The sequence below is a fragment of the Oreochromis aureus genome, linkage group 23 (genome assembly GCF_013358895.1).
Source record: "Oreochromis aureus strain Israel breed Guangdong linkage group 23, ZZ_aureus, whole genome shotgun sequence".
NCBI classification, from domain to species: domain Eukaryota; kingdom Metazoa; phylum Chordata; class Actinopteri; order Cichliformes; family Cichlidae; genus Oreochromis; species Oreochromis aureus.
Window position 1 is genome coordinate 41563802 of NC_052963.1, and position 22158 is coordinate 41585959.

The window sequence follows — 22158 nt, forward strand, 5'->3', positions numbered from 1 at the left end:
TTGCCTCTTTATTAGTTGCACTTGTAGTCTGCCACAATTCGGTACAAGAGCTCTGCTGTAAAATCTACTTTTATTGTGTTTAACCTTTTGTGGAGTGTATAATGTTGTTGTGTATGTATGTGTCTGTTATTGAAGTTTAGAGTGAAAGTGGTGTTGTGCACTAATAATGCACTGACAAGTGGTTCTTGTCATTTATGAGAATATTTGAAAAACCTTTGAATATAATACAAGCCAGAAGATAACTGCAGCTAAACCTCAGTGCTAAAACATCTTATTTAACACCATCGCTGTGGTGTGAACAGAAATATTTTAGGTATCACAAAGTCGGCTTTATGGCAGAGCAGTTTTATGGAATTTCTTTAGGTTACATGGTGCATGTAATAGGATGACCACAAAGTGTAAAAATGGGTGGTTCGTGGCACTCGGGTAATATCTTTTTGACATCTAGGAAGAAAACAGCGGTCATACAGACTGTCTTATCTAAGTTTGAGCTTCTTTTAATTTGGTTGGTAGCTATGTTCCATATTACAGACTGCAATATGGCATGCACTGAAAATGTTTATATATTCAACATTGTAATTTTGCATGATTGATATTCAGTATCAAAGCCAAAAAGGGGAAAAAAACAGTGTAAGTACATTTTTCAGATACATTTTCTACCAGGATTGTTTTGCTTGTTGAGACATATTCATTTTTAGCTTTTGTTGGTTTCAGAGAAGCCAGTATAACACACAGCAGGTATGACAGGAGTATAACTTGCAGAGACATAAAGTTGCTTGACAATATTTTAAGACTGGTATATATGAATAACCTTAACTTAATAGTATAGTTATGAAAGCAGGAAAAAACATCTCTTAGTGAAAGTTTTCTTCTAGCTGCTAATGATTTTTTCCAAACAAAAAGCAAAAAGGAACTACTACCATCTAAATAAAATGGCTTGAAACACACATTTTGAATGAGAGTAATGAACCTCTCACTGTCTCCCGAACTATATTTGCTAGTTTGTATTTTTTTTTTTTTTTTTATCTGAAAAGACAGTTATCCAGCCAAATGTAATTTCTCAGTGCTTATAGTAAAAATTCAAGTCTCCCGTAAATGGTAATATCCAAAGCAATTACTTTGTAGAGCTTGGCTCATGCTGTACACAGACCTCCACCAAAACCGACTGATTAAATAGTGCTGCACTGTCATTATGATCCCGCTGAGCAAACTCCTTTTGGTTGTCTTGTTTGATTAGAAATAAATCTCGAGGCTTCGGGAGGTATTCCTCTGAGCAGCAATTCATACAGATAGTTATTTAGTTAGTGAAGTGATGTGCAGTTAGTAATGGTCTGAAGTTTTTCTGTGGCCATGTTGATGACCGCATGTGAATACAAGATGGTGTTAAGGAGGAGCTAATCTCCTGCATAAATGATGAAGGGCTGATGAATATTTCAATGGAGCCTGTTTCCTTTATTGTTTATTCTCCGCTTCAGCTCTGAGCAGGCACGTGTTTGCTGAGGAAAGGTTATTTTAATTTGAACTCTGGAAAGAAGTTTGAAATTAAAAAAGCGATTCATGAGTTTTTTATGTATTCTTGTTTTATTGAGCTTTGCCTGTCGGCTTACGCTTCACCTCCGCGTGTCAGCTATCCAGTCACAGACGCACAGATACTTCAGGGAGATAGCTAACTGGTCAGCTAAAGCAGTGATGGGAAGGATTGCGCGAGTAGCACACTAATGACCTTTTGGAAACAATGGCAGATCAAAATAGAGCAGAACCTGAATGGTTTCACATTTTTCTGCTTTGTTGTGGATGCAAAATATGGAGGAGGTAAGCAGACCCTTGTGTGCGCCTCAGAACCTCCTTTGTACCTGTTAGGGGCATAAGATGAGCTGGCATGTATTCTGCTGGTTGGTGTGTTTTTTCAAGCATTTAAAGCAGCAGCTGAAACACGCGTTATGGTAGTTGGTAAATACCAGTGAGCAGTTTTGGTGAATGTTTATGGGACAGCGTATGCGTGTATGGGTATTGGTGTTTTGTAGGCACATGTCACATTGTGTGCATGTGTGCATGCGTGTGCGTGTCTGTGTCTGGCAGTGCTAGTTTAATAAGGTCTAGAGTCTGCTCTGTGCCGCGGGGACTCGCAGCTTAGGCGACGGGCTTACCTCAGAATGAAACCAATCTGTTTAGCCTGCTCTTCTCCCCCTGCAGAACGCTCCATTTTTGCTGTCCATAAAGTTAAATGACATTTTCCTCACGGCACCCTTATGCCATGTCAAGTGCCTCCGGAGATGTTCCAGGCCGACCTAGATGTCAACGAGTGTGTGTGTGTGTTGAGTGAGAAAGGGACCTCTGAAGGCAGAAGCAAACACTGCGACATCCACATTTCAACCCTGCACTGCTTGAAGGGCCTGCTTCCCCGAGAACACAGCCGCTTTGAAAACACAGGTGGTGAAAGCGGTCCAGACAAAGGGATGTTAGACTTGAAACATGGTTGTTCTGTTTATATGTGAACCAGCAGGCCTTCCTTAGACAGATGGGAAATGACAAGGAGATGACTCATCATGAATGGCAGTTTGTTTCCCCTCTGAATGCATTTGATATTTTAAGTAGCTATATTTGTACTATAGAGCACAATGAGTGATAGATTTTTCAAAGTAAATCTCGAACAGAACCTCCACCCACGCACACACCAAATGGCTCATCGGCCTGCCATAAATGACTGATAAGATGTTCCTTCTTTGCTTGGAAGGACAGAGTAACACTTCCACTCAGTTTACCCTCTATCTCTGCCTATTTAGGAGTCTAGCCGCCTGCCAGCAGCAGCTCGGGACTGTGTCCAAACATAATCGTGATATTAGCTAGATCCTTATTTATATGTCCCTACCCCTTCCATCTCTCCTCTCTCTCACACACATGCACACACATCGCTCTCATCCGTCTGCTCGGGCCTATTACATATGCATCCATCCTTCCCACTTCACACATTTCCAATCTTCTCCAGTTAGCTACAACAAACATTACATTTACATATTGATTTCGTAGTTTTAGTCAATGTAAATATGCTGTCATTACAGTAAATTTGAGCTTCTGTTAACATAAGCTCGTCCAGATCTGCGCAGATTAAGGGTGTGATTGCATAATTAATGTGTGCGCTACATATTAATTCCCCCATCCCTCTCTTTCTCTCAACTCTTCCTCCTCTCCTTGGGTTCTGAGCCCTGATTAAGTGCCTGTTTCGGCCTTTAAGCCTCCCATTGCTATTCAGCCTCACAGACCCAGCGTTTGCTCAAAACGCTACTTAACCTCACAGCTTATTGTAAATTAAGCTTCCAAAAGTTGATTCCCCCACCTCTTCTTCTCTGACACTGCTGTAAGTTAGTCAGTGAGCTACGGATGTTGGTCCAGAGGCAACATCTTAGAGCAGCAGGTGTCTGTAAATACCGCTTTCACAGATTAATATGAAAGGTTCTTGGTAAATCTCTGCTGGACTTATTTGCAGAATTACTCTGAAACTTTTTCACATTCAGTTTCAGCTTTGTACTGTTGTTATTTTTCCACTTTTAAGGTCGGTGAAAGAATTTTCATGCTGAAGGGAGTGCAGATGGAGATAACTATAGCATAGTCAGTCAATACATACTTTATGACCTGCCTACAGCAACATTAACAGGTTTCTAGATACATTTATTGTAACTGTAACTGCAGTAGGTTTAGGGTATTTCAGATTTTTAACTATGTTCAGCTAGTTCAGGATATTCCACAGCAAAATGTGGCTTTTTATTTATATTTATATTTATTTTTTAGTTCTGAAAGTACTGTAGGCCTTTTCTCCAGTTTTGTTAGCATTAAGGCAGATTGATCGGCTTCCTGCTGTTAATGTGCAGGTGGTCATAGCTGTTGGAGCCTGCTGTGCTGAGCATAGCTCTGGACAGGCTTGTTAAGACATAACCAGAAAAGAGAACGACTTGCCCCCTGAGGAAGCACCCACCTCCCCACAGGCCGGCAGGCTACCACTAGTTGACAAGTTTCAGCTTGCCCTTTACTCAACTCAAGTCACTGTTAGCAATTATGTATGTTTGTCTTTGCCCTCTTCTTTCTCTTGTGTCATTATTCTGTCACCTCATTTAGGTGTTTTCTCTCTGCATCAATCTGTGTTTTAATTTCCTTTATAGCATTTATCCCTATTTCTTACCGTTTAAAATGTTCCCTCTTCTCGTTTAGTGCTCTTCAGGATTCATTAAACCAAAACTTCCTGCTGGTCATTAGCCACCGTGAGGCTCAGAGGGACTACAACCTCAACTTTCCCGGCTCCAGAACCATACAGGAGGTATGGACACACACACCACATTAGATATCACAGTGTCACTTTCTATGCACACATACGCACAAAGTCTCTGTAATGCACCCACATCATGCACTCGCATAATATTATTCTGCCTTATTCTGGCTTCTCATAATACAACTTTCATTCCATTTGCCAAACATTGCTAGTCTATCTCAGCCATCGATTCATTATTCATCACAAATGATCACATTTCAGAGCACATAATTACTCTCACAGCTGCGCTCTGGTACAGCCCCCTCGTTTTTTCTGGACTCCCCCAGCTCTGCGTCTTCCTCCCTTTCTCTCTCTCTCGCTGCAGTGTCAGCAGTCTAGAAAGCCATTTAAATGACTGAACATTGTTTGATCTAGGCATGTGGGTGCAGTGGAAAAAGACAGTGCATTCGCTTACTCAATCTGAAACTAAACAGTAGCCTTTGCAGCCTATGAAATATTTATAGTTACTCAGCTAGGACCCAGTGTGAGTCCAGTGCATGTCTTTATCCATTGATTAAAGCTGCAAATTGATTAGATGTTAAGGAACATGGGAATGTAAGTGTATGCTTGCTTAAATGCAAAGACGAGTAAGCGTGTCTTGCTGTATCGGTTTTTAGGTCCTACTTGTGTTGAAATCTGAACTTGCCTGCATATAGAAAAATGTCTTTTAGGCCGTGTTCACACCAAGGCCAGATTTAGACTTCAGGCCACGGGGAGTCTTAGAGAGCATACGACATAACCTATGAAAGTGGCTGATGGAATTTATGCTTGTGCTGGTGTATTATGTGTTAATTACCATGTGGTCACATTCCAGTGTTGTCACCACTAAAGCATATATCTGACCACACTACTGTGTCCTGTTAGATCCCCTGAAGTCAAGTATTTTGAAAACTCTACTAAGCTAAGATTTAGTTTTAGTAAGGACGGGTTATAATGAAGACTCGGAATTGATCATGCAGGCACCAACATCCAACTGCTGACTGATTGAATCTCATCAGTCACTATCTGTCCTTCCGTGAGTCATCACACCCCATCACATGACCCTTTTCTGGGAGAAAACAAAGGCATTGGTCTTGGCAACCAGTGGTTAATTCAACGAGGAAAACAAATTACAGGTGTTGCTGAGCCTGGTGTTTATGCTCTCAGCTGTTCTACAGCTAAACTGTGCATTTTATTAAGCTACAACTTCCTACAAGAGACTGTCCAGGTGTACGTCAGTGGACATGTCGAATGCATTTTTAAGGGAATGGACAGATATTGCTTCAGTTTGTTTATTAATGGTGCAGAAACTCTGTTTAATATGAAAACATATTAGAGTGGATGTAGCCATACACAGCTGCCCTGTGCTGTCCTGCTCTGCTCCTGCAGGGAGAGACCTGAGCAGGAAACATTTATTAGTCAGTGTTTTGCTAGCCAGCTGCTAGAAGTAAGAACTCCAACTCTGTCCTGCAGTACCTCCTTGAAAGTTTAAGTAATTTAAACTCAATTTGAACGATTTGAACTTGGTGTATCAGGATGTTTAATGTCTGTGGATTCTTTACATGCCTTTGACTAGTTGTTTGTCAGTTTAGATGTGCTGAATGCTTTCTGTGTTTTACATCCAGGCCAACTGTTTTCTCAAAAGCAACAGTGAAAGGTGTTTATTCTTCCTTGTTCTCTGCAACCACTGCTGTTCTGGCCTAGGTCCTCGTTGCAGTTCAAGATTACACTAATAATAATCAGGCTGCATGCAGGGCCTGTAATGGTGCTAATTGAACAGATTAGTATAACCAGCATCTGAACTGGAGGCAGCTCGCCTCCCTGGACTTCTCTCTCGTCTCCATTTGCGCTCTCATTTTTTTCTCCTCCTTCATCATCTCCCCTTTTTCTTTCTCACTCTCTTCTCAGGCAGATGGTTTTGATGAGCACCCACTGTGAACCTTAAGTGTTTCTGCTGGGATTACAAACACTGGGGAGGGGTCCCTGTGGTGTGGGAGGGGGGAACTGTGGACACAGAAAGGAGGCAAAGGACTGTTGGCTTGGTGGGGGTGCTGTAAGAGGCCACGGGGGATAGAGAAGGGACCATGTGGGCTTAAACAGGCCTCCATGTTGCGGTGCTTTCCTTACAAATGCATGTCTTTAGGCATCTCAAGGCCCCCTGCGGGGAAAATGAGACCCAGAACTTTAACCTGAATATATCATGTGTATACATCATGTAAGGGCTGGCTCAGAAACGTTTTCGGAGTCAGAGTGAATGTGAAAGAGTAGTTGTGGAGTGGAGTTGCTTTAGTTTGGCTTGCCTGTGGGAGAGATGAAAATATACGATAAGAAGAATAATTAAAGACACCAGCAAGAAGGGAAATGCTGTTCTGTCAACAGAAATATCTTGGGACGCAACAAAGTGGTAACAACACATATTCAGCCTGACTGACACTCTTTTTCTGGTATACTGTGTCCAGTCTCACATATGGACACCACTACAGAGCACCTTTCTTTCCCTATTCTCCCTTTTGTCTTTACTGAAGACTAACTGATGGTCCCTGCTTGTGCATATCAATAAGGATGGAGTCTTGTCTTCTTGTTTGTCTTTGCCAAAGACTGTGCCTTTGCCTTGTGGCTCTCAGGGAACTGCCCTTACCCCTCCCTTTCTATTCCTTCATTCTCCATCTCTCTCCCAGTGTCCCCTTTCCACTTTCTTTCTTCTCCATCTCTAGAGCTCAAGGCGGTGTAGACTCTGATTGGCATTACCAGACTATACTGTGGGGGTAAGTTGCTGGCTAGCTTCTGAGCTAAGCTGGAGAGCAAATGTTTGCCAGGGAAGTAGAGGGTAGAATAGGCATGGCTGCCGGGTCCTGAGTTGTCCGTGACCAGACCAGTTGTCCTGGGGATTTCCCTTGTCTGCTGCCCCCCCACGCCCCCACCCCGCCCACCCCAAGGCTTGTGGATGGGCCCCATCCTTGCTCCGCAGCTGGGCGACATATAGGAACCGAATGCAGACAGGGGCTAGAGAGCTGAGAAAAGGAGGGTTGGATCGAAAAAGGAATGAAAGAAAGGCATCTGGTGCTTAGGGGAGATGAAGAAAGAGAGAGGGAGCTTGTGACTGTTTAACGGAAACCTTTCCTTTTCTTTGATTTGCTTCCAGGCAAGGATTACAGGCAATTGGCATTTACAATGATTGGATCATTAATTTTGCCGTGAGGCATATTGCCCAGCAGCTCAGCACCACTGCCAGTTTAGCTAATGTTGTGTATAACTGGCTCATACACCCTTGCCTCATCTCAACATGAACAGCCGCACACAATTTGCAGCACTGTGTTAGACTTTGATATAAATCCCTTTATGCTCCCTTAAAGGCATTTTCTTTACATTTTATCTTCTCTGTGTAGAAGTCAGGTTGATCAATACCTTTCACAAGCCGCTGAATCGTTCGACCACTGATGCCATGCTTTGCTTAATACCCCATGCAATGACATTCCAAATGTAGGCCCCTTGTTTAGAGACAAACAAGTCTGAATTATTTGTAAGTAGGAATTTGCTATCGAAGTGTTACTGAGAGGCAACTATTAAACGTAATTGTTTTAGTTTGTTTCAGTCTCACTTATCAGTCAGATGGCTGTTGCGGTAGACAGGGGGCAGCATTAGACAGTATTGCTCCATGTGTGATTGGATTGCAGCCCTCAGTTACAATGCTCTGTAACCGAGGGCTGCAACAAGAAATTCAGCTAGCTGGGTTAAGGCCAGGCATTCTGTCAAGCTAGTCTTGGGTTCTTATCTGTCCTTAATTTTATTAATAATTTGTTTTCTTTCAGTCGTTTCTCACAATATTTCATATGTCAGGAAAAGATTGAGTGACTCCCTTCAGATTTTGACAGTGTAGTTTCAGGTGGACACGCTTGCTGTGTAGATGTGGGTGGGTTTTTTTGCTTTTCTTTTTGTGGTGAGATCAGATTGTCCTTTGCCAGGTGTCTTTCACTGTCTGTCTCCACTCTCCTCCTCCACCTCTCACCTTCACTCTCTCTGTGGTGGGCGTAAGTTTGTTGTTTCTCTGATGCTGCTTTAACCTCTGACTGCAGTCTCTTCATTACTAGTGTTTATGCCTCTCCTTTCCTCCCTTTTCCCCTCTATTCATCGGCCGGCCAGCCGGTCAGTCAAATCCCTGTAGTCTGGCTGGTCAAACATAGATATTACACTCTGTAATAACACTGGCCACCCGCTTTGACCCCAGCCTGCTGTCCTGATCATAGCCTCTCTTCATAAGGATAGGCACCGAGCCGTGTGGTGTGGGATTTACGACGGAAAGGCAAAGGATGGACTGTGCCACTCATTTATTATTGTTCTTTTATTCTTCTCCCTCCATGTTTGTACTCTGAATTGCTTTGCCGTGCTTTGCCCATCCACAGTGAAATAAAATTTCTGAGTGTGACTGATAATGTATAGAAGAAAAATATTCTGCTCAACAAGAGGGTTGATGATTTGTGTTTCCACAGTTTTTTTTGTTGTTGTTGTGTTTTGTTTTGTTTTGACCTCATTTATGCCAGTAAAGATTTTCAACTTTAATATTTGGGAAAAAAATATGTTCCTTAATTTGTTTTATTTATTTATTTATTTTTTAGCATTTCTTTTATAAAAGATAACAAGAGTCATTGTGATTGTGCTCCCAGACAGTTTTTAAACTACATATAAACGCAAAGTGCGGTAATAAGTAGTATTATGAGACAAGCAGCCGAGCATTGTCTGCCTTCATAATCTTTACAGTTCAGTGTGCTGCACAGGCTTTCCTGCTTTCCCCGAGATTGGCTTTGGTTTGTGTTTGTAGCGTTCTTTAAGTTTCCACCTCCATGACCAGCAGCCCTGAATATGCTCAAGGATCCATCTCTTCTCAGTGCTTGTTACAAAGACAGGATTTGCCCTGTGTGTGTGGAGGGATCTTAGCTCCACAATAGATAGTTTTCTCAGCATCAGTGTTCAGCCCTGCGGGCCTGAACGGCAGAATCCTGCAGAACAAACGCACTAGAATCCACGGCCGCCAGCGTTCAGACACCGACGAGGCTTTGATCAGGGTTGACTGGCGCACATCAGGCTGGCGTTAGGGCTTTAAACCAACAACCCAGCGGCCGGTGTAACGCAACGCTTGGCGGGACAGGCTCTTGCTGGCTGCTAACTGTTTAAAAGCAAGGAGTGTTATTAAGTGATGCAGATACAGCGTCCGCACATGAATGGGAGAAGAGAAATACTGTTCATTTCAGAGCGTGGGGCTGTTGTCGCTGGGAATTAGCAGTGGCATCTGAAGAATGCTGATAACACTGGCTGTCTCTTTTCTGTCCTTCTCTCTCCTTTGACTTGTGAAGCCCTTTATTCTCTGCTTCTTCTGTTCTTCAGAGCGGAGGATGGCTCCTAAAATTTACAGCGTTGTATGCACTGTAATGAGGCAATTAAAGGAATATTTTTCAATCATATTGACGCTAAAACTGACCTTCCCCCCCGCTGGCTAGAATATAATCAGAAATATCAAAGCTCTTTGTGTAGAGTCAGAGAGGCAGTGCATGCTGTTGTCATTACGGATGTTACATGAGTTTTGTGTATTGCAAGCATACAGTAATATATAATAAAATACAATAATTTCCTCTGTTTGCAGGTGAAGAGAAACATTTCAGACTTGACCAACATCCCAGTTCGGCATCAGCAGTGGGAGGGATGGCCTGCATCAGCGTCTGATGATTCTGTAAGAGACACACACACACACACACACACACACACACACACACACACACACACACACAGGAATGCAAAAGTCAGCCAAGCTATTCATCAGGGAACATTTTCTGTGGGTGTTTAAATCAGTAAAGGTATGCAATGACATGCATGTAAGCAGTGATAGTGAAAAATACATTTTTGCTTATTGCAGTGCTCCCCAGTGGCCGTTTTTGTTTGTTTGTTTTGTTTTAGTTAAATAATCCAGAGTGTTCTCATTTTTGACTGACTGGAACCTAAGTTGGGTTTCAGCAGATGAGTCTATTACTTGAGACATGGTCTCACAAATTGGTCTTAAAACATATTTTAAATCTTGGGAGCAAGTCCTTCATGACAGTGGCATAAATTAGGCAATGGCAAGCTGACACATGCATTACCCAAGTGCCCTAAAATTGTCTGTGGTTTCTCAAAATGGTGTCATTGGTCCATGAAATAAGTTAGATTTTGATACAGCGAGACATTGCTTAGATGTGATTCATGATTTACCGGCGTTTCTGTTGATTCCAACTGGATGTGATGGTCTAAGGTCAATCTAGGCAAGCAAAAAAATGTTTAAATATTTTTTTTTATCCAAGAAATCCACTCATACTGCACTTTTGCAAATCTGTCACATGGTTCAAAATCTATGTGCTTTTGAGAAAAAAAAAGAATAAACACCCTTTCGGTTTCTATCCGTTGGTTTTGCTAGAGTACCCGAGGCACAGAAAATTGTTCCAATCTCTAATCTGCGCCAAAACAGCTGTCAGAAGTATGAGAGTAAGATGTTAAAGGTAATTAAGACGTCAAAGATGGTTCCCATTCTGTGTCCTCTGTCTGTGGACATTAAAGCTCACATCATTCGGTCCCGCTGACCTCTCTTGTCTCAGGGTTGCCCTTCCCAACCATTCACCCTACACACAGTCAAGCTGATCAGAGGCGGCCCTCATACAGAACCTCGAAGAACCTCTGACCCCTTTTGCCTCACCCCTTCTTTGGCAGCATATGTGTTCCCATGCTAATTGTTTGGGATGTTTTCATGCCTACATTGAGAATCTGTTGTGCACACATTCTTCCAGCTAACAATTTTAATTTTGGTCTTTGTAATTGTTTGGTTTGCTGTATTGTTTTTTTTTTTTTCCATGCATTATCATATGTGTCTTGTGCAAGAATTAACTGTAAAAGCGATACATACTTGTGATTCATATGGATAAAGTTGTTACTTTGTACAGTGTTATGTGGGAAGAGTCTGTTACATTTGTTACCTATTAGTCATATTACTCAAAGTGGATACACAGAACTGTTTTTTTGACTCAAAGTAAAGCTTTTAGCACTGACAGTAGAAGCAAATACATCACACCCATTAACCTACATAAAAAGGATAAAAGGTTACGGTTTTACACTACCCAAGACTGTTTGCTGTATTTTGTTCCATGACGGCTCAGAGCAGCCAATTGTAAATCCAGTAACCACCAAACAAACCATAGGGCTACGATGCAGATTTTCCATTGTTAGCATTATCTTTGGAGACTTGAAATTATGCGATCAGTAAACAGCCCGGGATTGCAAAGGAAATACAAATCTTACTGCAAATCTGAAAGCACATTGTGGACATGTGGTGCAATGACTGACCTCAGTCTTGAGTGGAAATGTTCTGTATTATTCCACCAAATTATTTACTTTCCAGAGTCGGAGCCACATTATGCACTAATAGGAAGAGTGCTGATATTTTCCAAAATCAAAGTTTTTTAAAAAAAGGAAGGAGGGCATTTTGTAAAATGTAAATAAAAACACAGTGCAGTAATTTATAAATAATTAAATCTGTAAAACTCATTGAAAATAGTACAGAAGCAACATATCAGTGTTTTGAGGAAAATTATGCATTTGTTTTCAAATTTATACCAGCAAACTTTCAAATAATTCACAACTTACTGGAAATATAAATTTTTCTGTGTACTGTATATTCAGCCTACCACAAATAAAGGAATCACTGTTTTTCATCTATTAAAATTAGATTATTGTTTTCTTGGGTAAATTGATAGAAGTTGGGAAATATAGGGAAAGAGCAGAGGGGAATGACATGCAGGAATCATCACAGTAAGGACTCCTCACATGGTATGTTCCATAACAATTAATCATTTGAATATACTTAGACATGCTCTGAACATTTTAAAGTGTAATCAGTGCATTTCATGCACTATTGACCTAACTACTACCATCTAGCCATGCACACTCCTTTTTCAATTCCAAACCACTAAACTGTACCTACTAATTTCAGTTTAAATGTAAGATATGTAAGAAAAACACTTGATAATTGTGTTTTTTATATTTGCACTTTTGCTGTCCGTATTCTGGTTTTCAGTGGGCCTCAGCTTGTCACACTCAGCTGTATATATAACGGCCAGCGATTGCGAATAGATTATCATAGGCCTGGTCAGCCTTTGACTAGCACACATCCGCAGTGTCTGTGTTTCCTTGGATGAGGCTATATTAAAAAGTATAGAGAAGAGACAGAAGTGCAATAATGGCCTCTGCACTAGCTATAGCCCTCTTATTGAAACGTCTGAAGGTATTAACAGAGAAAGCCAAGGGCTTGGCTGGCCTAGCAGTCGGGTAGGGAGCCAGTGTTAGTGTCTAGCTCATTAGCCCAGTCTCATCTCCTGGGGCTTGGGCCAATAAAGATGGCAGTCAGAGGCCCAAGATTGCATTTAGCTCCACGCACTATCCTGCTTGCGGTAGAATCGATTGCTACTCAACGCTTCTGTCTTGTGTGATACCAATGCGTTCACCTGTGCAGATACATTTGTGTGTGCATATTTGCATTTGTGTATTTGCAAATGTGCCTTTCTTGTTGTGCACACTGTGTCTTGGGCTATCGAACCGCAATACTGATCCAATCGAACTGTGTCTTTAGAAAAAACATTTCCTTTGGCTTATAAAACTTATATTTTTCACTTGAATTCTTGATCAAATTATTAGTACTTTTTACTTCTTCTTTTTTTGTGTGTTTATTATATTTTATTTAAATAAACTGTTGATTGAAGTACTAAAATAATTATACATTATTTAAGAAAATGTATAACATATTTAGTACTGATACAGAAAATATGTAATTGGATTAGCAGGAATTCACACGCTGACTGTGACAGTGTTGGGGAAATTGCCTTTGCTTTAGCTGTATAGTTGCTTTCATAGTCATGTAGAGCACATTTTGTTCATATATATATATATATATATATATATATATATATATATATATATATATAGTTCATCTAGTTGATCAACTACTCAGAATATCAGTTTCTTCTCTCAGTTATTCTTGTGCTGTGAGAAAGTTATTTGAGTTGGTGTAATGTTAGTGTAATTATGTCATGTATTGTTGGAGTATAGGAGATGGTTTGTTAGAAAGAAATTCTCACCTTTCCAGAAAACTAGTGGTTACGTGATGTGTCAGCCCCTGATATTGTTCACTCAGCACGTTTAATTGAAATTCAAGGCCTGATGGTCATCGGAAATTGGATCAGGATGCATAATGGTCTCATGGCAATGAATCACAGATTAGTTTATTCAGTCTATTGTTATTGTTCTTGCTATGGGTTCCTAGAATAGAGGAATTCAGTATTAAATGTAGTAGTAAATGGGACATAGTAGCAGATAGATAGATAGATAGATAGATAGATAGATATCTATATATAGATATATATGTATATCTATCTAGAGAGAGAGAGAGAAAGATAGCTTTAACTGCTGTACATTTTATTCCTAAGTCTAATTCAAATTCACCATCAAACACGACTGCTAATGTGAACACATTGCTATTCAAAGCATATAAAACATTTTCCCAGTCTTCTGTATCGCTTCTTAATATTCCATAAATAATTTAATGTCCCCAGTGTGACATTTACCCAGAGCACATTTGGTTGACAAATGTGCAGCTGTTCATGATGAGCAATTTAAATGTTTGTTTCTTGAACATTGTTTTGGGTGCCATGATTACAATGTTCTTATAGATTCATTAGAATCCAGTTTGTAATATTTACTAGTAGTAGAGATCCATGTGGGCAAAACAAATGGTTTTCGTGGCTGTTTATTTTAGCATTTGTTTGAATTTTCTTTGGGTTTACTGCATCACAGACGTCTTGACAGAACTGGAAAAAGTTCTCATTCAGAGAAAAAGTATGTTGGACTTTGCTATAGTTTAAATTTGATAAAAAATAATTTTCTCCAAGTAGAGCAAAACGTTTACTCTGGCATCATTTGGGAATATTATGGTCGTACTGCCTTTAAATTTTTTCTCGCTTATGTGGCATTGACAAAGCTGTTCTGAATATAATACTGATGATGGACATTAACTTGCTTTGCTATTGCAAATATAACGGTTGAACCTCTGTCCTTGCGTTCTCCGAGACTTTGCCCTTAGCATTTCAGCACAGAGAGTCTCTGGACAGGCTTCATCTCATTGGAGCAGCTTTGATTGGCAGTCCTTCCTCCCGTACCTGTTGGAGTGATTGACAGCCAGTGGGACATCCTTATTACGTCCCCCCCATCTCTGCACCCCTCCACCACCGCCCGCCCTTCCTTCTAGCCAGTAATTGCTGACATTTATGCAGTGTTTCATGGTGTTTGCTAATGTATTAATGCCACAGAGCCTCTGAGGTGCCGTGGCTTGTAGGGCAGCACCTCCTTCCATTTCCCAGCTGGCATTACTGGAATCTTCCTCTACCTGATTGGGGCCTATGAAACCAGTTATTGACGGGCGGGGGTACAGCTTGTGGTTTCCATAGCATCAGGGCTCAGCAGTAAAGTCAGGCAGAGCCACCACACCCCCCCCCCCCCCCTTCATCATGAAATTGGCCTCCTTCAGGTGAAATTCAGTGCTGACTTAGTCTGTCTGTATCTTTTTTCTTTTTATTTCTTGGTGTTACGCTCCCATCTCACTGAATCTTTTATTTGAAGAATTGGATCCTTTTGTCCTGAGCTTGGTCACACTGTATACCTTCCTATTGCATCTCAGCCTGGAAACAATGTCATTTATTAAATATCTTAATAAATCTTAAAGATGGAGTTTAAGTCTTTTATCTCCTTTCCCTTTAAACTCATCTCTTCGTTCTCTCTCTGTTCTTCTCTTGCTCTGAAAATGACATAGTAGAGTAAGGTGGTATGATGAGGTTTTGGTTGCCTTCAGTGCAGCTGTCAGTGGTAATTATCTCATACTCACAGCCAGACACCTAATCCAAACACTGCCTACACTGGAAAAGAAAAAAAAATGAAACACAGAAAGAATGAAGGGAGAGAAAGGGAGGAAAAGGAGGATAGAGTAGAGGGACAAAAAAAAGGTTGACTGGGAAAGCAAAAGAAGGGGAGGGGGGGTGTAAGGGAAAGAGAAAATTCTTCCCCTGTATCGGCCCCTGAATGCTTAGAGCCTCAATGAAAGTGTTAATTAAAAGAATCCAAAAAAGAGGAGCCAGTTCCTTTTGTGTGGAGATGTGGGAGAGGGTCATTTTGGGGGTTAACCTCATCCCCTCAGACCCTGTGCCCTGCGGCGCTTCAACCTTGTTTCCACGTTTCACCACTGAGCCGTCAAGCTGCACTTGTGTACCTCAACATCGGGAGAAGCCATCGGGTCAATGTTAGGAAGAGGACTGAGAGGCACTCATCTCTCTCTCTTTTTTTCTCCTTTTCCCCCCTTTTCACCTCCCCTGGTTGCATCCATGTCAGCCCAAACCCTCCAGGCTGTCTTTGACAGGGGAAGTGATCAACTTTATTTATACACTTATTAGGTGCTCAGACAAAACCCTCTCATTGTGAGTGGCGGGGGTAAAGGGTTTATGGGGATCTGCTCGCCAGTCTGTGTTAAAATTCTCACGTTTGATTGCCACTCGTAGGCAGAGAAGAGACGGGGCCATTCCTTCACGTCCTTAAAGTTCAGAACCTGTGCGTCTTTAGCTCAATAACGTCAGTGTTAATTCAGCTCACAGACCTGGCACCCATAATGTCTTCAGTGGTCGTAGCTTTTCATTAAGTGTGTTGCTGGTTTTGAAAAAGCAAATTGTGTTTCTACATCACTTAATTTTTTTCCCACTTTTTCAGTAAATTCTTTTGTGATGTTCTGGTTTCTGATTAGAATGACTGATTGATCTAATAAAATAAAAGAAGTAAATAAGTTAGAGTTGAGTTACTTGAGCACAGACGAGGCAATTCAGTTAAGTGTTCTTCGTAGGTGTTCCTTATGTTAGGGTTGGCTGGATCAGCTGTCCTTGCTGTGACACTTGTGTGCTTTTTATTGACAATAGTACACTTGCTACTAATTGGTAATGTGCAAGAAGTACAATCGGTCTCTTCTGTCGTCTGTATGCGCTTGGCTGTTTGGTTTTCCTTTTGTCTGGGAACATTCATCTGTTCTTGGCTCCATAGGGGAAAAAACATAAATTCACAAAGAAAAGCACAGTCAAATATTTTTTGCCCCAAAACATTTAGCCTTTTTAGTTAGTATTATATGAGGTGCTCTTGCAAACAAAGCTCCACGGTGGATTTGTCCCTTTAGAGGTGATGTCATCCTTGGTTTGTTTTGTTTCAATATTGCTCGAGAGTCTAGCCACTGCTTTTTGAAGCAGATTTCTGCGCTTAAGACAACACGGAGGAGGAATACTCATCAAGATGTTATTCTTTCTCATACTGTCAGGGGAGATACTCGGTGAAATATCCCTTCAGTCAATCGTTGCTCGACTGGTGGGAATTTGAAACGCCAATATTATAGCCAGTTTTAGTATATCCTCTGTCAACTATTTGAAATGGTGCAATAAATGTTTTTTCAGCTCCCAAGAGTGAGACTGAGTTCACTTGCTCTTTTAGGAGAAAAAAACCCCCAATATGTAAATAAATACTATCGTTTTATTTCTGTATATGTTGTAAATGTGATTGCAAAGGGACAAAGAGTATAGTTGTGTTAGATTTGGGGAATATGGACACAGCTTCTCATGATTTCTTGATCAATATCTATGCCAATATAATTTCTACCTTGTTCTTTGTTGTAGAAAATAATTTGGTTATTTTGTGTAAATGTTAACAAAAAAGCCCTTTTGTTGATTTGTTATATGGCGAAACACTGTGGAGTCTACGTAAAATACAAAACCGCAGCATAAAAAGCAATTAAAATGTTCAAACTAATCTCAGGATGAGTATCGCAATACTGCCCAACCCCAGCAGCGCCTACACTGACTCAACTAGTCCACAACTGTGCAAATAATTTTGTATAAATATTTGGTTCTTTTGTGTGCAGCGCACTTACTTTCTAACAGTCAAAAGATAATTAAGTGACGTGACGGCACAGTTCTTATCAGTGCCAGGCAAACAGAGATACACTTATAAGTCCCTGTTTGTGATAAGGTCTACTGGTTACAAGGCTCTCTCCTGCTCTAGAGAGCTGACACCAGCACGAGGAAGTACTTTTATTTTAGGAGAGACACAGAGAGGAAAACTCCATTCAGCCCGTGTAGCTCTTTTCAGACTCAATTGGCGTTGCGTGTAATCGTCTCTTGATTCAGCCATGTCCAGCTGCTCTTTGTGTGTCTCAGCACTCGACAATGGAGCAGATAAGAGAACCTCTGCAGGGGATGAGCAGCTCCTCTGGCTCTTATCACACCAAGCTTACCTACCCTGCCTCAGTGCTGTTGTTCTCTCTACCAGAACAGTATTTGCATGTGGGCTTTCAGTTCAGGTGCCACTGAATATAATGTTGTGTTATTATTAAGTCTCAGTATATTCCGATTGGAAGATCTACGATCTAAAAGCAAGACAACTTTAGTTTCATTCTGCAACAGCCTTGTCTCTATTGCTGATATCTCTTGGGGTCTGAGCCAGGAGACACCAGCTGTAATGAGTCCCTGCTGAATGCTGACATTTTCAGTCCTGGTTTTGGATTTGGGAGCTCATTAGTCAGGTTACCTTCTACTATAGACCACCACTGCACTTATGGATCCTGCAGGTGTACAGAAACCTCATTGTGGTCACGCCTCATTAGAGAGATGATCAAGCCTTTGTTTGAAAATACAAAGTATGTCATGATACAGGTTATGCTACTGCTACCTGGGGAAAAAGGCAAACAAATGTAAGGCACAACTACAGAATCAGTGGTGAAGTTTGCCTTGTTTTGGTTTAGGTATCAGTTTTAGGCAAGTCATAAGCAGTAGATACCATCACACACTTAAACTTGATGGCATTATTATATTGTGTTGAGTAAACACACACAGTCGGCAGTCATTCTTATATTGTTGGCTTTACTCTTTTGTCCTGTTTCCTTTGTTTTTTTTAGATGACACTAGCTCTCTCTGGAATCAGCTATCCCTGCCATCACCTGAGTGTTTGTCGAAGGTCCTCGCCAGCCAATGCCCAGGAACCCACAGAAGAGGTAAATTGACCTACGTATGCCGCTGCACGCTTCTGAGTTATGCATTTCATCCCCTGGGCCACTTTCAAGCATCAGACGTGCTCATGAAATGCTTCTTATTTACAGTGTGCGGATGTTCATATGATCAGCGACAGTGAGGGTGATGATTATGAAGACGCATCAGAATTTGGTGTGGACGATTCAGAGATGTTTGGAGTGGGCTCCTCGAGCTGTAGGAAATCACCTATGAGTACGTAATGTGAACCACTTGTAGAACTCAGTTATAGCAGCCACTGTAGTATTAACCTCTAGATACAGCTTGTAAAGCCTGACCATATAATTATTTTTGTCCCTTTTGCAGTGCCAGAGAATAGTGAAAATGAAACTGATGCCTTAATTCACTTTACTTCTGAATTTTCTTCGAGGTGAGCCGTTGTTATGCTCATTTTAAAATGGCTTTGAAACCTGACAAAACTGGATAGTAACAATGTTTTAAATAAGAGTCGTGTGTGTGTGTGTGTGTGTGTGTGTGTGTGTGTGTGTGTGTGTGTGTGTGTGTGTGTGTGTGTGTGTGTGTGTCCTGTAGATATGGAGAGACCCATCCAATGTTCTTTATTGGGTCTTTGGAGGCAGCATCTCAAGAGGCCTTCCATGGCAAAGCCAGAGATGTAAGTAACCTTTTGGACTCTTTTGGGTCTCACAGGAACATTTTTAATATACTCTGAAAAACTTATGTTTTTCTTTGAAGCTTCATATTCTTATCCCTTTTAATTTGGGCTGTGCAAGTGATACGAGGTACTGATGTTACAAATGATGGCCTGTCCTTTATCACTGATGTCATTTCTGCTTCATGGAAGAGTCGCTTTTTTCAGGTTTGAGTTTTCTTTGCTTAAGATAACATGACAAAGGAACACAAACAGAGAAGGATATTATTCATTCTCTGTCAAGGGAGATACTTTATTTCTCATAACTTTTCTTTTGTTACTGGGCTGGAGGAAATTTAAAACAGGAACTTTATTCACCTGGCCTACATTTTTTACATTTGGATTAGAGTTCATTGTTAAGTTGGGGAAAGCTAGATAAAACTGTTTACCACAAAGTTATACATTGTATAGATGGATGCATAGGGTAATCAGAGATCACTGACGCCGTGCTGCTGGTCTGTTGCACACATAATTCAGTCTGCTTATGTAGAATGATATCTATAGCGATCTCATGAAATACCTTTAAATATACATCATTTAGTTTTAGGCTTAATGCCAGTAAAACATCTATAATAGAGGTAATGGAGACCTAGTAATATTTTCATCTCTAATTATTTCCTCTCTTTACATTTTGTTTCCAAGAAGCCAGACTTCATCATAATTCTTTGAAGTGGTCTTGACCAATAGTTTTCCAGCTTCTCTTAAGGTCTCCTCAGTTTTTCTTTGGCCATTGGCTCATTTTCGGTCCAATCCTTACACTTGACCATTTATAGAGAAATGTTTGTTTGTTTGTTTGTTAAACCACTCAACAGTGACCTATAAACCATTCAACCACAAAAAGGCACCCAACTTAAGGGATGAACCAGTGATGTGTCTACACATAACAGACAACTTGGCAAATAACTAATATGAAATTATGCTTTTAAGCACTTTGTTACTAGCAGCCTGTTGCAAAAAAATTGATGAGCATAAACTGTATCTTTACACTAACAAGGTGTTTCCCAACGGGCTTTTGGCCCTGGACAAGTGGAGGCCAAAAGACAAAGCGGTAAGCCTGAAAATAACTATCTATGTGAGAGATGTATCAGGCCCTTCAGTTGATCCATATGGTGTTCCCTGAAGCCTCATCAGAAATGGTCTCGGTGGATGTGTGGCTGTTAAAAAGCCATTCTTAAGGAATGGAAACAGAGAAAAAAGGCTGACGTATGCCAAGAACTGGATTTATATTCAGTGGCAAGAGGTCTTATAGGGATGAGTCCAAATTTTAAATTTGGTTTAAATAATCGTTAATCTGTCTGGAGGAGGTCAGAGGGAGATAAAGCAATTAGTCTCTATAGCCATCTGTAAAACACGCTGGGGGCTCTGTCGTGGTTTGCGGCTGCATTTCAGTCAGTCGTGTTAGGGATCGTTCCTTGTCCACCATGCAGTACCATCTGGAAAGCGTCTGATTGGCAGCGGCTTTATTTTTCAGCATGACAGCGATCCCAAACACACTGCCAATGCAGTAACAGCAAACCTTGATGAAAAAGAAAAATGCATTGTGGAACACTATCAATCATGGATTGGCCTCCCCGGAGCCCAGACCACAACAATTATCAAAGCAGCGTGGGATCATCTTGACAGAGAGCGGAACAAAAGGCGAAGCCTGTAGAACTATTGTTGAGCATTACATTCCAAACAAGATTTATTAGGAGAGTGCATTTTATTATATACTGTATTTTTGCACATTTTCACATATTGCTGGACAGATTTCACATTTTCCTATCAAAGTATAAAGAAATGAAGAGTGGCTCAAGACTTTTACTGAACAATTGGAATATCAGCATGAACAAAACATGTTAGACACAGTGTGCAAAGAGTAACTGAGTAAATGATTAGTGTGTGCAGAAGGCATGACGATAATCTATGCCTTACTTTCCATAAACTGTAAAATTACATTTCTTTCTAAAAAAAAAAATATTGTCATTGATGATGATGATGGTTATGTTTAATGTGTGTACTGTGGATGTGGCTTGATAGTGACACTGATATTAGGTTATCAAAACCATCATCAAATTTTCACCCCGACAGCTGAGGCTTTATTTTTAGCTGTCCACTTTCCCCCTTGTTTTTCAGCTTTTGTCCTTTTAAGGATGCTTGTATCAACGGACAGCTTGTGTGGATTACAGCCTTATTAGACTGTGAGGACACAGCAAGATGTTCTGGGGGTTCAGATCACCAGGCACACAAAGAGGGAGGGTGAAAAAGATGATAGCAGGGCCACAAAATGAAGGACATGGTCTTAAAAAGCAGCGTGGAGCACAAGAGAAAGTTGGACGAAAAAAGGCTGTGTGGGAAGAAAGAGAGAAATAAGCGAATGTGATTTTGGGGGATAAAAGAAAGGGAAGGAGAGAGTGTGAAATAAACAGAGATGTAGAAAAAAAAATCTAAAGAGAAGCTTGGCATTTTGCCTGTTTCCCAGCTGATCTCCTCTCCTAAGCCAGCACAATATGGCTGATGTCTCTCTGGTGTTCACACACAGTACTGTACCACTGTGCTCTAAACAGCATGAGGGCAGAATAGTATTCATTTCCACTGTATTTTGTTTTATTCTGGGTGAGCTTGATTTAGCCTGCCAACTGTGCTGTGGTTAAAATGGCTTTGGAGAAGCTGGATATGTGCAAAGATGTTGCACGAAAGCAGAAGCTATTTGATCTGTTCTGTGTTTGTCCTGTTTTGTCACAAACATCCGAGATGACAGGCCAAAACAAGCTGCTTTTCACGGTTTCATTACACAGTAGCATATGTGCACAATTACACCGTCCCCTCTTCCATCTATCCGACAATCCCATCCCTTGCTCTTTCGCTTCCATTTGAAAAGCAATCTAGTATTTGTGTCCTCGTAGTAGAAAAAGCCTACTTCATTAAGGGTATATTAGAGTAGGGCAGGTTTGACTGAAGGGGTTTTTAAACAGAGGAATCAGTCTCACTCTCTCATAGCCTGGGAGAGGCTAATCACTAAGCAAAACACTACATTTGATGAAGTGTTTCTGAAGGTGTGTGTTGGGGGAATGTTGAGATAG

General features: G+C 40.9%; 1 protein-coding gene across 3 annotated transcripts in view; it reads left to right on the plus strand.

Annotated features, from left to right (window-relative positions):
- faf1 (Fas (TNFRSF6) associated factor 1) overlaps window positions 1–22158 on the plus strand; it is a 61294-nt gene that overhangs the window by 12506 nt on the left and 26630 nt on the right. For all 3 annotated transcript variants that reach the window (XM_039607224.1, XM_039607223.1, XM_039607225.1), the window contains 6 exons: window positions 4204–4309; window positions 9915–10001; window positions 18318–18413; window positions 18519–18642; window positions 18754–18817; window positions 18979–19060. In XM_039607224.1, coding sequence (XP_039463158.1) covers window positions 4204–4309; window positions 9915–10001; window positions 18318–18413; window positions 18519–18642; window positions 18754–18817; window positions 18979–19060 — 559 coding nt within the window. The remainder of the gene's footprint in view (window positions 1–4203; window positions 4310–9914; window positions 10002–18317; window positions 18414–18518; window positions 18643–18753; window positions 18818–18978; window positions 19061–22158) is intronic.